Source organism: Lemur catta, chromosome 8 (genome assembly GCF_020740605.2).
Source record: "Lemur catta isolate mLemCat1 chromosome 8, mLemCat1.pri, whole genome shotgun sequence".
Classification (NCBI taxonomy): domain Eukaryota; kingdom Metazoa; phylum Chordata; class Mammalia; order Primates; family Lemuridae; genus Lemur; species Lemur catta.
Window position 1 is genome coordinate 44797142 of NC_059135.1, and position 19338 is coordinate 44816479.

At 35.4% G+C, this 19338-nt stretch overlaps 1 protein-coding gene across 1 annotated transcript in view; it reads right to left on the reverse strand.

Moving 5' to 3' along the window:
• Positions 1-613: 613 nt before the first annotated feature.
• Positions 614-19338, reverse strand: part of NUP35 (nucleoporin 35) — a 30222-nt gene continuing 11497 nt past the window's right edge. Inside the window, exons 5-9 of the mRNA XM_045559000.1 lie at positions 6585-6726; positions 4559-4628; positions 3356-3484; positions 2109-2273; positions 614-1263 (exon numbers count right to left, since the gene is read on the reverse strand). Of these exons, the coding sequence (XP_045414956.1) occupies positions 1186-1263; positions 2109-2273; positions 3356-3484; positions 4559-4628; positions 6585-6726 (584 nt within the window). The 3' untranslated portion in view covers positions 614-1185. The remainder of the gene's footprint in view (positions 1264-2108; positions 2274-3355; positions 3485-4558; positions 4629-6584; positions 6727-19338) is intronic.

A 19338-nucleotide genomic window follows, 5' to 3' on the forward strand; every position in this document is an offset into this window, starting at 1 on the left:
ATTCTTGCCCCCCCTCAAAAAAAAAAAATCAGAATCTAATCTTCTCTAGATCTAACTTCTAGGATATGAAATAAATGAACAAGTTGAACAAGAAAGCAACTGACTAAATTCAAACTGTGGGAAACTCTACAGGCAATGCACACAGTTCCTTCAAGTCACGGTATGTTGGATGGTAGGAAGAAGAGAGAAAGCTAAATTATATTTTAAGACATTTAACAGACAAAACAAAATTTACTGTGTAGACCTAAGTTTAGATCATGATTTGAACAAGCCAACCATAAATATTATAGTTTGGAGACAATTAAGAAATTTTAAATGGACTAAATTTTAGATATTAAGATACTATTATTAATTCTGTCAGGTGGCATACTAACATTGTAATTACACATGGAAACGTTCTTTCATGATATATCTGCAAGTATTTAGATAAAAATGACATTACATCTAGGATGTGCTTTAAATAAAAGGGGAAGAAAAGAAACAAGTAGGGCAAAATTTAATGGTAATTAAAGCTAGATTACAGGCATATGAAGGTTCATGACATATTTGCTCTATTTCAGTGAACACTTTAAACTTTTTATAATACAAAAATCACCCTTTCAAAAAATGTTCAATTGACAAAATTTATTATTAAGAAACTTTAGAAGGTTTTTAAAAAGAATGTTTTTGTTTTAGAATACTGAAAGATAACAATCCATGACAGTACATATACAAACAAAGATAATTAAAATATTAAATACTATCTAAATTAAAAGACCATAATTCAAATTGCTAATTATAATCTTTATGTCTTGGTAGAAGCAGCTATAGTTCCCCTTCATGAAATTCACCCCACCTTCTCATGAAGACTACAAAGCCTCACCACAAATTCAGTTATTTAATTTACAGTAATCAACGCCAAGTTTTTTGTGCTTAAGCATGCACTAAAACAGAAAGCACAAAATCCTGGTTACAGGGATTTTTAGTTTTCTTTAAAATGTATCTCAAGCATCTTTTAAAGTGCGAGCTACAAGTAGGCTGTATCCTTAAAGAAAAAGGCTTCTTTTTAAAAGAAGTGTGAGATAGCTGTCCAATACTGCCAGGAGTGGTTATATAACTAACCAAAGGAAACCAGCAGTACTCTGCTAACTCTGTTTTAGTGTAGCAAACTTCTCCTTGGTAGTTGAGTTCTTAGCTGTTACTATACTACCAGCCGAACATGTATTCCATTGCTTTCGATACAAGACTTTCATCTTTTTTTGGAGTTTGTCTGTCAGAAATAACCTATTAAAAAAACACACAAAAAATTGTTAGGTCATTGTTTCTTTAGTCAATTCTACAATTAATAGCTAATTTAAAAGAGAAATATTATAATGCATTTAATAATACTAAATTATATAGTTTAAAAGTTAAAATATGGCCTTAGAATATTCTTATGCTTATAAGAATGACAAAATTGGCAAAGCTAATAATATCTGTTTCTTAAATTAGAAAACTGAACAAATAACAAAAGCTGCAAGAAATGGGGAATTTAAAATATCGGTATTATAAACTAAAGTGACTATTTCAGGACCTGTATCTGCAGCTGGTTAAGTTCAGAACACCTGGCTAATTAGCAAGAGAATAACATACTGAGTGAAAGTCACAATACTTCTAGCATGCTTCAAAGAATATAATGAACTTCTTTAAACTTTTTTGAAATGAGGAATTTTTTCCTCTCTGAATAGGAGCTGGTTAATGTCTTCTTTTGACAACCAAAACTACTTCAACCTAAGGCTCTTCACTTGTGATACCATCAGATTTAGTCACCAGTTTTATAGGGCTTTAATGTTCCTTCATGCCAAAGATGTATACAATAGATATTTTGTATGTACGCAAATATAACTTAGAAAAAACTAAAATAACAAACTCTCAAAATGTTTTAAGGAATGACAAAGAAATTTTTTAAAACTTCAAGATAACTTTACAATTCACCAAGATGCAAACTAATTTTAAAAGTTTAAAGATTTCACCAATCACCCCAGCATGAAATATTAATGGCACTGGATTGGATTAAATCAATCCAATGAAAAAGCTAAACATGTATTCAGCCTTCGAAGTACATTTTTTTAATCCAAGCCTTAACATACCTGATAGTCACTAGTAGAAGCTTTGTATGCTGTAGCAAGAGGTCTCATGGTAGAAATCCTAGGAGTACTTCCAGGTTGTGTTGGTGTGCCTAAAGTTTTGATTGGTGGTGTAAAGGCTAGAGATGGAGATGATAAAGCATATCTGTCACTGTTTTCCATAACACTCTGCAGAAACAAAGAAACAATTCCTCTATTTATAGACGTAATACATATTATCCAATATTACATCCTACTTACAATAAAAATTGCATCAAAAAAAGAGCATACTTTAATCTAATTAACCTTTCAAATAACTTTAGGCTTGAGAAAATATGTTTCTTAGCTACCATTTGAGATCTAACACTCAACCAGAAAGCTCACTTCAGTGACCTAAAACAACCTCAATACAATTACAGACCGCAAGAATAAGAATCTCCTAACAAACACTATGAAAAAAATCAGCAAGGACAAAAAAGAGAATTCTTAAGGAAACCTGGATTAGAGGGGAAAATCAAAGTCCAAAGCTATTTGAGACTCAGTAACCCCAAATATTCCTCTAGCTTCTGCAAACATCTGTTACAGCACAGAATAATAATTATACAACTATATACTTATAATAGATTATAAGACCAGGAGCCACATCTGCTTTGTTTATTAATGTGTATACACACCAGCCAACACCAGGCAGTTCCTGGCACATAGTACAAGTATGTAAGTACACATATAGTTACCTAAAGAATGTTCACAATGATTTTACAAGCCACAAAGTTTAAATTGTACTCTGTATTATTTAATAAGTATATAAATATGGAATAACTTTTTAATGTCTTCAAATAGAAATGACTAACAAAAAGCTTCAGCCATTCAAAAGTTAACTATCAGTTACCATTCACGTGAAATAATTCATTCTGAAATAGCACCATTCAAGTACTTAAAAGAATCTGATACTGCTTTGAGGAAGAAAGAGAATGGGCTCCTAGTCAAAAGAGACCTAAAATCTAGGCCTCACCTTTAACAACTCTGGACAAGTTACCAAAGCCTTCTTAGCCTCTTTCCTTTATCTGAAAAATGAGGGGGTTGGGATAGATTATCTCTAAAGTCTTATGATTAAATACCTTTGGGCATACCATGAAGAATCCAGTAAATAACCATATTTTACAAACTAAGAAAGAGAGGCCAAGTGAAGCCAAGTGACACAACCACCAATTTCAATACTTAGTCTCATGCTCTTTATATAGATTCTTTTCGTTACATCACCAACAACTTACCTTATCAATACAGGGTTTTACACCAATCATGATGGATTCTCCAAAAATCCTCCCATCTTTGCTTAAGGCTTTCCGGGCCTGCAGTTTAGATTGATAACGAATATGCATCCAATTTCCTGTGTTAGACATCTGCAAAGGATGAAGTTGTTTCTTAAAAACTAAAATATATAAAATTTACACCTAACGAATTCTATTAGAAAATAGAAACAGGGCCAGGCATGGTGGCTCATGCCTATAATCCCAGCACTTTGGGAGGTCAAGGCAGGAGGATCGCATGAGGCCAGGAGTTCGAAACCAACCTGGACAACATAGGAGAGCCCATCTCTACAAAAAAAATTTTTAAAAATTAGCCAGGCATGATGATGTGCGCCTGTAGTGCCAGCTACTCAGGAGGCTGAGATAGGAGGACCACTTGAGCCCAGGAGTCTGAGGTGAGCTATGATGAGGCCACAGCACTCTAGCTTGGGCAACAGAGCAAGACCTGGTCTTGGAGCAAAAAAAGAAAGAAAATAGAAAGAAACAATGTGAAGATAACTTTACTTCCATTTCTTGATGCTCTATAAAAAGCTGTATACTAGGGTTCAACAAAAATCCTATGGAAACAGTATCAATAATCTCTATATAGTTCTCAATTCTCTAAAGAATATGTGGCAAATATTCTCTGAAAGTAAAGAAATTATCAAAAGAATTGTTTATTATAAAAAAGTCTTACCAATGCTTGTTGCTATACAATTTTTTAAAACTGTATTGAATTTGATTTTGTGTAGGACTTAAGTCAATCTCTAATAATAGAAAAAAGATTTTTTATTTATAACTTGCGCAAGACAACTTTTTAAAGCTCTAAGCTGAGAAGCTCTAAAAATTCTATAAACTGAGAAACTTTTTTTCCTTCTTTTATTCCCCAGTAAAACAAGCTCAACTTGGAAGCCAGTACTATAATATTTAGCATAATCTTTAAGAGACTATAAACTATTTAAGAAAGGGAGAATGGATCCTGAAATTCTCACTTTTCCTTATCTCCTCTTTTTATCAAACACTATGCAACTTCCCACCTTCAAGATTCCAAAGGACATATTCTATCAAAACTTAAAAGAAATTATAAAGTTTAGGAAAAACAGACAAAATTCAGAATTAAAGTTTCTTTCAATTCATAGTTTATCTTTCCTTAGCCAAAATCCTGAATAGAAAAAAATTAAGCCTTACCACATGTTTTAAGATATTCCCATATTGTGCAAATTGTAATAATATATAGGAAGCAGATGCTTGAGGAAACCTGAAAAAGAGTTGTCCAAATGAAACAGTCAACTTCCATTAGCAATACAAATGCAAATTACCATACTTACAAGTGTTTCAAGATAAATTCCCTCCAACTGTCTAGAACATTAATAGATTCTTGAACATCCTGTTTTCCCCTATGTGGGCCCCTATCAATGTAAAATCCCTCAAAAGCAAATACCTTAATGTTAGTTTTGACTCAGCCATTCTTCTCCATCCTCAGATTATACCTCTGAAATCTCTAAAAATTCTACTCTGTCACTATCACATCTCACAGAAAAGATCTATTAAGTTGCAGATCGGATATATTTTATAGTGTGGTTTATATGCAATATTTAAGTATATTATGGTTATTGAAAGGGAAACAATTATACATTACAGAGACATATCATTATGCATCAAGCATTACCTAAAAATTCTGAAATTTAAATAAAACAAAAATAAAACTTAGCACTAATAGCAATGGTACAGAATCATTTAAAAGGATGGTTACCAAAATTTTATTACCCATATCTCTGTATGGGAAAATTCTAAGTGACTTTTACTTTCTTCTTTATAAAGTTCTTGTATGGTTTGAATTCCTTACAATGAGACATTATTACTTTGATAGTCCTAACAATAAAGGTATTTTCAATCTGAAAACAATAACCACTATCAGTAGTGTAGAAACATCTATCTGGAGGTTCTTTAACCACTAACTTCAGTTATCTGTAGCTTGGATTAGAACCCTAAAGAAAAATATCTGAGTCACAAAAATAAATAAGACAGTAAATACATTAAAATCTGAGTAAAATATGGGCCGGGCGTGGTGCCTCAAGCCTGTAATCCTAGCACTCTGGGAGGCCGAGGCAGGTGGATTGCTTGAGGTCAGGAGTTTGAGCCCAGCCTGAGCAAGAGCGAGACCTTGTCTCTACTACAAATGGAAAGAAATTATATGGCCAACTAAAATTATACATAGAAAAAAATTAGCCGGGCATGGTGGCGCATGCCTGTAGTCCCAGCTACTCGGGAGGCTGAGGCAGTAGGATTGCTTGAGCCCAGGAGTTTGAGGTTGCTGTGAGCTAGGCTGACGCCACGGCTCTCATTCTAGCCTGGGTAACAAAGCGACACTCTGTCTCAAAAAAAAAAAAAATCTGAGTAAAATATGTACTGCATTCAGAACTGGAATTTTATTTATATAACTCTGGATATGAGATTTCTAATCCCAAAGAAAAACAACAAAGGAAATGGGGTGCCTACAGAGCAGAGATAAAGAAAACAAAAATGGAAAGGAGAAATAATGGCTATAAGTGAGGGAGGTATTAACCAAAAAACCCCATAATTCTAGGAATCTTGGGCCACTTTACTCCAATACTCTATATAAAAGAATCACTCACAACAGATAAATATTTCATGACGACATTAAGTCAGCCAGGAAAAGGTCATAAAACAAACATTTATAATGCATTTTTTTAGAAGTATTTCCCATGAATGATCAAAATAAAATGTTTTAACCCTTAAAGGAAAATGCTTCAGGTCTTGCAATTAATTTCATAAAGTGGGTTAGGTTACTAAAAGTAACAAAATAAATAGCTGGGAAAGTTATGCCTTAAAATATGAAAAAAAGGACTAGCAGTACTTCAAGTAGTTTATCTAAAAGTTAAAAGTGACACTGCTACTATCGAGCCTGAAAAACAGACTTAAGAGTGGACACATATGTTCAAAAACATGCAGACATTTTATGAGAGAATATAAAAATCTAAACATAAAAGAAGGAAAAAAAAAAAGAATCAAGAAGCCAGCCCAACTGCTATGGATACAGGGCTGAGTATGGGTCCTGAGATCTAGAGAACAAGGGAATGCAATGGCCCTGATTTTTATCTAAACAGAGTCAATTTTTCTGTATGTTTGATAATATTCATTATAAAATTGGGGTGGGGGTATTTTTAGGAAGGTAAATGATCCAAAATCTTACCCAAACACAGTCACCCAAGTGTCATCGAGGTGATCTTCTGAAGTCAGAGAATCTCCTTGAGTATAAAAAGGATCCAGCTGGGCAGGAGATAACGTTGTCTTTCGTGGCTGACCAATATTTGCTGGACTAAACATACTTTGCCCTATAGCAGTATATTTAGTTAGTTACCAATATAAACACCTTGGTTTACTTTAAATCAAAGATCTTAGTTTTAAATGATAAAGTATATTAAAACTTGGCAATTACACAGTTGAAAACACACAAGTGATCAAATGGCAATTTCATACTATCATACAATGAGAGGAATTAATAATTGGGCATCATTCATGATTTTGCAAATGTTTTATTATAAATTTGCTAAATGCTTTATTAATTTCTGGTTAAACCTACACCAGAAGGATCTCCCAGTCAACCATGAAGACTTTTGTTGGATTCTTATTCCAAACCTACCACTTTTATCACAACACCTCTGCCTTAAAAATAATCAAAAACTTGTTACCCACTGAACAAAATACAAATGCTTTGGCCCCCACAATATGGTTCCAACCTTATTTTTCCAGTATGTCCCTAAATAGTATCCACCCTACCCCATAAAATGTGAATGCAGTTCTCTTTTATTCACATCACTGTTATCTAAAATGTCTTATCCTGTTGTTTCTTATCCTTCAGTAACAGCTACCAATTAATGAGTACTTCTATGTGTCCAACATGCCATGCTACACTTTACATGTTCATTTTATCTCAGAGGCACCGTCCAATTAAGATTATACATTTTGGAGAAGCAGAGACTATTTTCATCTTTGCAGTAGCAATAATGATACACTCATTCAAGAAATATTTCTTCAGCATTTAAATATGCACCAAGCATCATTCTAGGTATTAAGGATACCGCAGTAAACAAGTTAGACAAAAAAAAAACAAAAACAAAAAAACACCTATGCCTAATGGAGCCTAATTCTGAGGAAGACAGACAAATAAGCAAATATTTATATTAGTATGTTAGAAAACAGAAAATCCTGTAGAGAAAAAACTAATGCAGAGAAGGGAGATAATTATTATTTGTGTCGAAGGGTTAAATAAAAAAAGATTTTACTGAGGTGCTATTAAAGCAAAAAAATGAAGAAGGAGAACAGAAAAAAAAATGAAGAAGGAGAACAGAACATGTCAATATCTGAAGAAGTAAATATTAGGTGAAGAAAATAACAAGAGTAAAGGCCCTGAGAAAAAATATGACTTGTGTTAGATGAACAGCAAGGAGGCCACTATTTTTGCACAGTAAGGGAGAGTGATATAAGGTTAAAGCAAGGAGATAAAAACATAGAGGTAACAACATTCCAGACCATGAAGAAAAATCTTGTAAACCGCTCTAAAGGCTTTGGCTTTGACCTCAACGTGAGGTGGGGAACCAACAGAAAATTCTGAGCAAGGGTGACATAAGAGGACTAAAATTTCAAAATGACAATAAGAGGTAGCATTTTATTAAGTGCTTAATTATTACATCATTCCTTACATGTGTAATTTCACTTAATTCTAACAACCCTGTAAGATAGGTACTATTAAGCAACTCTACTTAACAAATTAGGAAACGAGGTAATATTAAATAACATCCAGAAGCGATGTTGAAATTCCAATTCAGGCAATCAGAATCCAAAGCACAAACTCTTAGCCAGTAATCTAGTTAACACCTGTGTTTACTACAGCAGTTCTACAAGTGTGGTCGAGAGACCCTTCACTTCCCAAGACCCTCTGATGAGATCAGCCAAGTCAAAATTATTTTCATAAAAATACAATGTTTCATTTGCTTTCTTCACTCTCACTCTCTCGTAAGTGTTACAATGGACTTTTCCAGAGGCTACTTGATGTGATTCAATAGATTCAGGTTAAATGCAGAAGCAGATTCCTGAGACTTCAGCTATATTTTATCATGTCTGAAAGACATAAAACAATGTCATTGTTCTCATAACTTTTTCTTTTAGAAAATAGTAACTTTTCACTTCAGAAAAGTTATTTATGTTTATATGAAACAGCTGAACTATTTTTAAATGAATACGTAATTTTTTAAATTTTGTTTTAATATCTAATGCACTAAATATCAATAGCTATAATCCATATAAACAAAAGCTCTTTGGTCTTGAAGGTGAAAAGAGGGTCCTGAAACTAAGTAGTTTCAAAACCACCGTTTTACGGGGCCAAGTATATGAGTCACACTCTATTTTTACTGATTCTCTAGAGGGTCCTTGGCCTAACACATTCTCACTACTATCACCCTAAGTAATTCCAAAATATTTACAGTCAAATGGATTTCTCAAAGAATATTCTTAAAAAATAAAGATCGTCTATAGGAGAAAAATAAAAGCTACTGTAATAGGTTTATAAAAAGCTATATACTATTTTATCATGATAGGATATTTAGAATGCACATTAGCATGTTAAAAACTTAGAGGTTATTCAATAAGGAAATTTTTATACCTTCAACTCAAAATTTTCTATACTAATAGACCACATTTTACCCTCAAAAAAATATATATTGTGGTAATACTGTATAAACTAAAAGAAAATCTTAGCCTCCCAGCCAACAGAATTGACTCCCTCTTGGCCAAGGGGACTCTTAAAAATAAAAAAACCTTAAAGCTGAGTTGCTGGCCATGAAAAGGGAGGTCAGACACACCTAATTATGCCCTGTCGTTTTTGGAGTTATTTCTTGTAACAATAAGATATAAAATCATTAACAAGCCTAAGGTCACATAAGACAAAGGTTAAACCACACCTACAGGTCATCGATGTCCAGTGGCAGTGGCTTGTCTCTGATTAACAGACTTCCTTAACTTAAAATAGTCCAAGCCTTTTTTTGTTTTTTTTTGAGACAGAGTCTCGGTCTGTGGCCTGGGCTAGAGTGCCATGGTGTCAGCCTAGCTCACAGCAACCTCAAACTCCTGGGCTTAAGCAATCCTTCTGCCTCAGCCTCTCGAGTAGCTAGGACTACAGGCATGTGCCACTATGCCTGGCTAATTTTTTCTATATATATTTTTAGTTGTCCAGCTACTTTCTTTCTATTTTTAGTAGAGATGGGGTCTCACTCTTGCTCAGGCTGGTCTCGAACTCCTGACCTCGAACGATCCTCCTGCCTTGGCCGCCCAGGGTGCTAGGATTACAGGCGTGAGCCACCATACCCGGCCTATTCCAAGCCTTTAGACAAAGCTTCATATCCTTAACCAATTACAAATCAAAGAATCTTTAAATCCACCTATAACCTGTAATGTCCCACTTCAAGATGTCCTGCCTTTTCTGGCCAAACCAATGTATGCTTTCCATGTATTGATTTATGACTTTATGTGTGATTCCTGTCTCCCTAAAATGTATTAATATAAAACCAAACTGTAACCCAAACACACAGCAGGACCACTTGCCCAAGGCTTCTTGGGGGTGGCTCTCCAGGACATGGTCACACATATCTGGCTCAGAATAAACTTCTTTAAATTATTTTACAGAGCTTGGGTTCTTTTCCATGGACGGCTGATCTTGTGTCAGGTACCTCCTATATGCCTTATAAATGCCTAACAAAAAAATTTACAGGGATGAGACCAATTAGGAAATGAATAATAAAGCCACTATTCAAATCCAAACTGAGACGCAAAAAGGGTTACCGAGTTTTAATTTCCTGTTCATAAATATAGACTGATTTCCTCAGAGCCATACAAAAAGACATTCTCGTAACAGACAAGCTATATTCAATGGCCAGACACAGTAACATACTATTAACCAATCACAAAGATGGACTGAAGAATCAAGCTAGTCTTAAGATTTTATACTCAAAAGGTCAAATTAAAAAATAAAAGCTTGAACTTTTTTTCAAATATACTGAGCTTCATTTCTCAAATATTACAACAGAACAATTAAAATAAAACAATATTAATGATGATGATCACCAGCATGTACTGAGTACTTATGCTATACACAAGGAGCTATTTCAGATGCTTTACATGTATTCATATTTACCCTAATAGCAAATTCTATAAAATAAAAACATCATCTCCATTTTACCTATGAAGAACACAAGGTACACGTGTATGTAAAATACTTATCTAGGCAGTTGAAGATCAAGAGAGCATGTTTAAAAGGTTCAGTATATGTTACTTTCCCTTAATTATATCTGTAATGAACCTATAATGCAAGACTTATCTGTTATTCCACAAATCAAATGAGATAGCAGACAAGAACTCACAAAAGTTAACTGTTTTAATAAAACTTCAACATAAATTATGCATTTTGGTACAATTATTCTTTTGCATCAACAGCACAAATACATTCATAGAGTCAACTCTAAAAGACTTCCAGGAATGATGTCCATCTCTTGCCTCCAAACAATATTAAAACAAAACTATACCCTGAACAGGATCAAAAGTTAAAGTTATCAAGTAAAAACTACAATGCTTCAATATGATTCTAACTGAAGAGAAAAATATGATCACCTAAGAATTTCAAAAATCTCAACTCTTTGAGTATGCTAGATAATTTAAGTCTCTAGACTTCTTTGAACTCAAACATACAAACCAGAACTAGTCTAATTTAACCAATTAATATAAACTTTCCTTCAGGTAAAATGTTTCAGATCACATCAGATCTATTAGGCTTATTAAAGAAGGTATTTAATTCAGAACACTATCCTAGACCCTACTAGAAAAAAACGAAAGATGCTCAAGACTACCTATATGTTTATGTTCAAACAGTAGTCAAGTACCAGGCTAAAAAACAATTTAACAGCCAGAAAGTCTGAGAAGCCAATATCCAAATATTTTTATAAAAGCAGTCAAGGAAGTGAAGGTATGCAACAATTATTAACTTGTGAGAAAAAGTATATAAAAGAGAATGGAATCCCAGTTTATTACATGGCTCAAGTCTTGTGGAATTATCTGACTTTTAAAACTTAGTTTAAGCTAATAAAAAAAAGAAAATACAAAGTAAATAATTTAAAGGAATGTTAAACCACACATATCCTATAATACATTTTAACAATTCTTGTTTTTCTTCATCACCATAGATGCATTTAATAGGTACAGGCTAAGCATTTCAAATCTGAAAATTCAAAATCCAAAACACTCCAAAATGTGTAACTTTTTAAGCACCAAGATAACACTCAAAGAAATCCTATTGGAGCATCTCAGATTTGAGATTTTTTCAATGTCCAACAAGTACAATGAGAATATTCCAAAATCCAACAAGTCCAAAGTCCCAAACTCTTCTGGTCCCAAACATTTCTGATAAGGGATATTCAACCTATTCAACATATTCCTAAAATAAGTCTGATTTAAAGTGACTATCCCACTTTGACAACTGCTATGTTTTTAAAAATCTGCTTATCAACTAACTAATCAACTATCCCTTTAGGAAGTAAGCAGAAGCACACATTTATACAAGATTCCCTTAAATGAATTTAGTTCTTACTACAAAGACGTCATTAACAAACCAAAGACAGTAAAAGGCATTTTAGTATAAAATCTGAAGCCAATTCAAATTTTCTATGTTGTATGTTACCATTAAGAAGATACAATTTAGTTATGGTACATCATGTAATAACTTTCAAGCAAGAAATTAAATGAAGGCTCAAATTGAGACAACCATTATGACCTTTAAAAATAAAACAAGTCAAAATTAAGTCTCAAACGAATAAGCAATCTAATTTTTGCCCTGTCAACGACTGTGAAAAATATAATTACTTATACATAATCTAAAACTATTTACATAACTTTAGCATAATTGCCCCCCACCTAGTTAATGTTTAATTGCTCCACTGATTTTACTTCCTTTCAATCAGCCTTCTGGTACCTACATGCTATGCTTTATAAGATGAAAATAAAGTGTGCCTATCAAACCACAACAAATTGGACTGTAATGTGTCTCCCTTGGTAAATCAGTATTCAAACATTCTTCATGAGATGAAATTAAAACAGAGGTCAAAAGACCTTATTACCCTTTATGAAAGTATCTTCAATTAAAGAACAGATTCAATTATTTCAAAATAGACCACTAACCTAAATGAAAACGAGATAAAAGAGAGTAGTAAATTTTAAACAAATATATGGCAAAAGAAACTTGGACAAAAGAGGTTCCTGGCAGTATTATGTTACCTGCTTACCACGAAACAAAGTAGCACAATATGTGATAAAGAACTTGGTCTCTGCTCAACGAGAGGTCTGGCTTTCATCCAGTTCCCATGAGCTAACCTCTTAACTCTGGGAATTTCCCCAGCAATATGAGTGTCTTTGTTATTCATGGTGGGCCCCTAAAGACTGCACCTGATAAGTTTATGCTAACAAGGTGACTCATGTTGGAGGCTGGTCACTCCAGAAAGACCAATCATGTAATAAAAGGGTTGGAGGTTTCAATCACATAATACCATTCCACCTCTGAGAAAAGGAAGAGGACTGGAGATTGAGTTCAACCACTTAATCAAAGACTTCAATCGTGCCTACATCATCAAACTCCAATAAAAACTCTCACATGGAAGATCTAGTGAGCTTCCCTAGTTGGTAATACTCCGTATGTATTGCCATGCATCCACATTGGGGGAGGATAACACATGCCCCAAAGGACAATGGAAGGAAAGCTTCACATTTGGAACCCTGCAAGACTTTCATCCTATGTGTCTCTTCCTTTGGCTGGTTCTAATTTGTATCTTTTTGCTGTAATAAAATTGTTACCATAAATATACTTAAAAAGTACTTTTTTAAGTAAATATACTTAAAAAGTACTTTTATAGCAGGTTCTCTGAGCCTTCTAGTTAATTGCCAAACATTACAGTAGTCTTGGGACCTCCCAAATTTGCAGCTGGGGTCTGAAGTAATGCCAATCATACAGAGACTGTTTACTCAGACTTTGAGGTTTGGCACACTCCTTGTACCCAAACAGCATATTGAACAACGGATACAACATCCAATCAAGCATGGTGAACAGAATCTCTCTCAGACACCTAATGACAATCATTCTAGAAAAGCTGAGGTTTTGGAGACCACTGTTACTGTGAAAGGTTCCTAGTTGAAGCAAGGAGAATTAAAGTATGTGGGACTTAGATGCCAGGTCCCTCCTCATCCTAGGCAGCCAGATTAATTGTCACTCTCCCCCTCCAACCCCAGGACCAAGGATTTTGTCTCTTAAGAAAGAAACCTGAACAGCTCAAGACTCAAGGAGTCCAGTCCCAGTAGAGAACAACTGCAAAGATATTAAGTGAAAAGTGGCATATTGAAAAGGAGACTGCTCCCGCCCCCGCCCGTCTATATTCAGAACAGCAGCTTAGGCATTAAGGCTGAGAACTAAAGGATTCTTCACTGGGAAAATCAGAAACAAAACAAAACAAAAAAAACCCTACACATGCTCAAAGTAGATTCTCCCAACAAAAAGACACCTTACTGTCCAATACCCTTACAATGAAGCCCAGTAAGAGACAAAACAGTTTCTTGCCACCAATTCCACCCTCCCGTCAATGTTACACCTCTACATACACACTGATTCCAAATAGCTCCTTAATGCTTCATTCAATAAATATGCCTCCACCATGATAAAACGGATGGGAAAAAAAAACAAAATAAGAACTAGAAGGGACCAGACAGTAAGAACAGGAAGACGACCACTATTAACCTCACTGCTAAGACTTTTTACCCAAGAAAGAACAGAATGCTACATTTCTAAGTACATTCAAAGAACTACTACTCATAAAAAAAGTTCTTAGAAATTAAAATGACAGAAAAAATTTAAAAATTGATTGAGGAAGTCTCTCGAAAAGTAGAACAGAGATATGAATGATAACGTAAGGGAGAAAAAGTAGAAATCTCTACAGTGATGTAACATACAAACAGAAGGAATTCCAGAAAGAGGAAACAGAAATAGCAGAAGGAAAGCAATTATCAAACATAATACAGGGAAGTTTCCCAGAACTGAAGGATATAAGCATCTTGATTGAAAGAATTCATCAATTCCCCAGGAAAACAAATCAAAAAGTCCCACACCACAGCACATTTAAGAAATTGAGAATACCAACCATAGAGAGATCATAAATTTTTCCAAAACAGGGCACATACAAATACTCAGGAATCACCACCACAAATAACTTCCACAGAACACTGAAACAATGGAATGATGCCTTTAAGATTCCAACCTCAAATACTATACCCAGCCAAACTATAAATTAAGTGTGAAGATAGAAATACGAATTTCTGACATGAGGTCTTAATTTCACTTCCCATGCAAGCTTTCTTAGAAACCTACTGAAATATATTCTTCAGCAAAATTAGGACATAAAGAAAGAGGAAGACATGCTATCTAGGAAAAAGAACTCAACACTAGAAACTTGCTAAGGCAAATCCTAGGATGGTAGTTGTACACCACGCTAAAACAGAAAACAGTCAAGAAAGAGGCTAAGAGAAAGAAGTTCTCAATTTAAAACAAAGAAAAATGTGGGTTTTTTTGTTTTGGGGTTTTTTTTGTTTTTTTTTGTTTGTTTGTTTGTTTTTTGAGACAGTCTTAGTCTGTGGCCTGGGCTAGAGTGCCATTATGTCAGCCTAGCTCACAGCAACCTCAAACTCCTGGGCTTAAGCAATCCTTCTGCCTCAGCCTCCCAAGTAGCTGGGACTACAGGCATGCACCACCATGCCCAACTAATTTTTTCTATATGTTTTTAGAAATATATACAAATGTTTGAAACTGAGCATTCTCATAAAGATATCTATCATAGCAACAGAATATTTGGTTAAAATAAAGGGAACTAATGGCACATAGAAAATTAGATTTAGACTAAGGGAAAAAAATAAGAATTGTCAACTATTGGAAAAGCAAGAGTTTTACCTAAAGGATAAAGTATACTAATTGGTTCAGCACTGAACAGTTTCTACATAGTCATAATAATATAAACAATGACAAAAGAATAAAGTTAGATATAATTATATTCAGATAATATTAAGGGGAAAATAAAATAGAATCTTTAATTACCTTAAGAAAAACATAGCAAAATTGAAAACTGAAAATCAAGAATTAGCAATATAATCATATGTGGTTGGCTAAAGAACAGCCCTCCAAGATGACCATGTACTAATCCCTAAAACCTGTGAATGCTACCTTATGTAGTAAAAGGGATGTCACAGATGTGATTATGGATCTTGAGATAGGGAGATTATCTAGAATTATTCAGGTGGGCCCTAAATGTAACCACAAGTATCCTTACAAGAGGGAGGCAAAGGGAGATTTTACCTCAGAGAAAAGGTGATAATGATGATGGAAACAGAGATTGGAATGATGTGCTTTAAAGACGGAGGAAGGAGGCATGAACAAGAATATAGCTAGAAGCTGAAAAAAATAAGGGAACATTTTCTCTAGAGCCTCCGGAAGGAACCAATCCTACCAACACCATGACTTTAGCCCAGTGGACTCCTGGGAGAGCTGTAAGAGAATAAATTTTAAGGTTGTTTGAAGCCACTAAATTTGTACTAATTTGTTACAGTGGCAACAGAAAACTATTACAGCATCTCATTTAGATATATGGAAGTAAATTTCAAAAAGAATGGCTCTAGGATCTGGACTGGTTAGTTCATAATAAAGCTAAGCTGCTGCATTTCATCATAAGTATTTAAGTGCTATTTGATTTTTTTAAAACTGTTTATATTAATTAGTTTGATTAAAACATAAAATATTACCATATTACCCCCACCATAACTGGAGACCACTCAGTGATACCATGGCTAGTTTGGTTTTTTTTTTGAGACAGAGTCTCGCTCTGTTGCCCGGTTACAGTGAGTGCAGTGGCGTCAGCCCAGCTCACAGCAACCTCAAACTCCTGGGCTTAAGCGATCCTACTGCCTCAGCCTCCCAGGTAGCTGGGACTACAGGCATGCGCCACCATGCCCGGCTAATTTTTTCTATATATATTTTTAGTTGGCCAGATAATTTCTTTCTATTTTTAGTAGAGACGGGGTCTCGCTCTTGCTGAGGCTGGTCTCAAACTCCTGACCTCGAACGATCCACCTGCCTCGGCCTCCCAGAGTGCTAGGATTACAGGCATGAGCCACCGCGCCCGGCCACCATGGCTAGTTTCACATGAAATTAAATAAACATTTGGTGACTAATTAAAAATAGGATTATACCAGATTATCCACATGGATGCAATGAGGGTCCTTAAATAGGAAGGAAGAGGAAAAAGAGCGATGTAAGAATCACCTGCCATTGCTGGCTCTGAAGACTGTAGGAAGCCATAAGCCCAGCCAAATATGAGCAGCCACTAGAAGCTGGAAAAGGGACCCCGGGCAGTGTGGGGTGGGGGGGGATTCCCCTGAGTCTCCAGAAGGAATGCAGCTCTGCCAAAGCCTATATTTTAGCACACTGAGACCTATTTCAGAATTCTGACCTCCAGAACTGTAACATAATAAATCTGAGCTGTTTTAAGTCACTAATTTGTGATAATATGGTTCAGCAGCAATAAGTAACTAATACATCTAGAGTAAGATTAGTGTTTATTCAGTGTTATTAAAGAAAAACTATGCCCTGCCAAATTGAATACAAACATTCCAATCCTCTTATACTTGGTAGTAGATATTGACGTTGGGGTGTCATTGCCTCAAAATACTATATACATATATTCATTTCCTGTGGCTGCTGTAACAAATTACCACAAACTGGATGGCTTAAAACAGAAATTTATTCTCTCTCAGTTCTGGAGGCCAGAAGCCCAAGATCAAATTGTTGGCAGAGGCCACAAGCATGCTGAAGACTCTAAGAAGAACCTACTGCTTGCCTCCTCCACCTTCTGGTGACTGCCTGCATGCTTCCACAACAACAGAACCTGTGGCCTTGGGGCCACATGTGGCCTTCTGGATCCTTAAGTGTAGCCTTTGACTGAATCCAAAGTTTACAGAACATATCCTTTTAATAAAGGGATTTGTTCTGTGAAGTTTGCATTCAGTCAAGGGACCACACTTGGGGATCCGGAAGGTTACATGTGGCCGTGAGGGCCCAGTTTCCCCACCCTTGCTTCTCTGCCTCTAACCACATCACTTCTATTCTGTATGTTTCTCCTCCTCTTCTGTGTCAAATTCTTTCTTCCTGTCTTTTATAAAGGCACTTGGAATTGGATTTAGGGACCATCCAGGTAATGCAGGATCACACCCCCTTCCCTCACCTCAACTCTCTACCGTTTTGAGAACCTCCTCTGAAGATCCTTAACTTAATCATATTTTAGAGGCGATATAAGGCCAGTCACAGGTTCCAGGGATTTGAATGTGTACATGTTGTTTTGGGGGCTACCATTCAACTCACTACAACTTACATAAATCAACATATTCAGTCAACAATTATTTACTGAGGCCCTTTGGACCCAGCTCTATATCGGGTAAACACTGAATATATAGAAAAAAATCTCTGTCCTGAAGGAGTTCATAATCTAGTGATGTAAAAAAGAGGCAAGCACAGAGAGCTTTAATAGGAGCTCATATAAGGAGATGCTAACCCAGATCAGAAAAAGAAGAGTCCTTTTTCTCCCCTTCTGGGAATACTATCAGAACTGAGGTCCTCACATCAACAAAAGCAGCCCAAATGTGCTACAGCACCAGTCCCTAACTTTTTGGCACCAGGGACCAGTTTCATGGAAGACAATTTTTCCATGGAATGGGGTGGGGGGCACGTGGCAGTGTGCAGGGGGAGAATGGTTTCAGGATGATTCAAGCACATTACATTTATTGTGTACTTTATTTCTATTATTGTTACATTGTTAACCTCTCTGTTAATGATAATTTGTATCTGCAGCCACTCTCTAGCATCACTGCCTTAGCACCACCTAAGATAATCAGGCATTAGATTCTCATAAGGAGCGTGCAACCTAGATTCCTTGTATGCAGTTTACAGTAGAGTTCGAGTTCCTATGAGAATCTAACGCCTCTGCTGATCTAATAGGAGGCGGAGCTCAGGCGGTGATGCAAGCAATGGTGAGTGGCTGTAAATACAGATGACACTTCCACTGGTTGCCCGCCATTCACCTCCTGCCGTGCAGCCCGGTTCCTAATAGGCCACAGACCAGTACCAGTCTGAGGCCCAGGGGTTGGAGACCATGGTGCTATAGCATATCACTTAATATCACACTTAACCCGTTAACAATATGCTAACACAAATAAGGACTCTAGTTCATTAATAAGTGGCTTACCTTTTGGTAAGGGAGCTGATACAAGTGAAAGAACTTCAAGAAAAAATTAAAAAATAAAAAGGTGGATAAAAATCAGAGGAAATTTTAAACAGCAGCAGCAGAAAACTGAAGGATGAGAATGAAGAAAGAGCAAACACATTCAGAGTTCTTTAGCAATAATATACCATGGTTGAAAGAGTTTCTGATATTCTTCTATCCAGATTTCCTGTCTTATGACCAAGATTTCCCTGCACCAAAAATTAGATTCTACAAGATACCTTAACATTAGTTGCAGAATTAAAAACAAAACAAAACCCTCCTTATTGGACCCAAAAAACCTAAGCATATCTTTAAATTCTCTCCAAAGAGAAAAAAAAAAGAACCTAGGCATAAAATAGCACTCATGCCATTATATCCCATGACATCTCTTTATAAATGTTGCCAATCTCAGCTAAAATTTACAAATTATACAAAAAAATCCTTCACTTAACACTAAATATAGAAGCTAAAAAAAAATTGCTCTGAGTGAAAAGTCTAGGTTTTCCCCTCAATTTTCTTGTCAGCTCCATTTTTCTATTTCTTATTACTAACCATGCATAA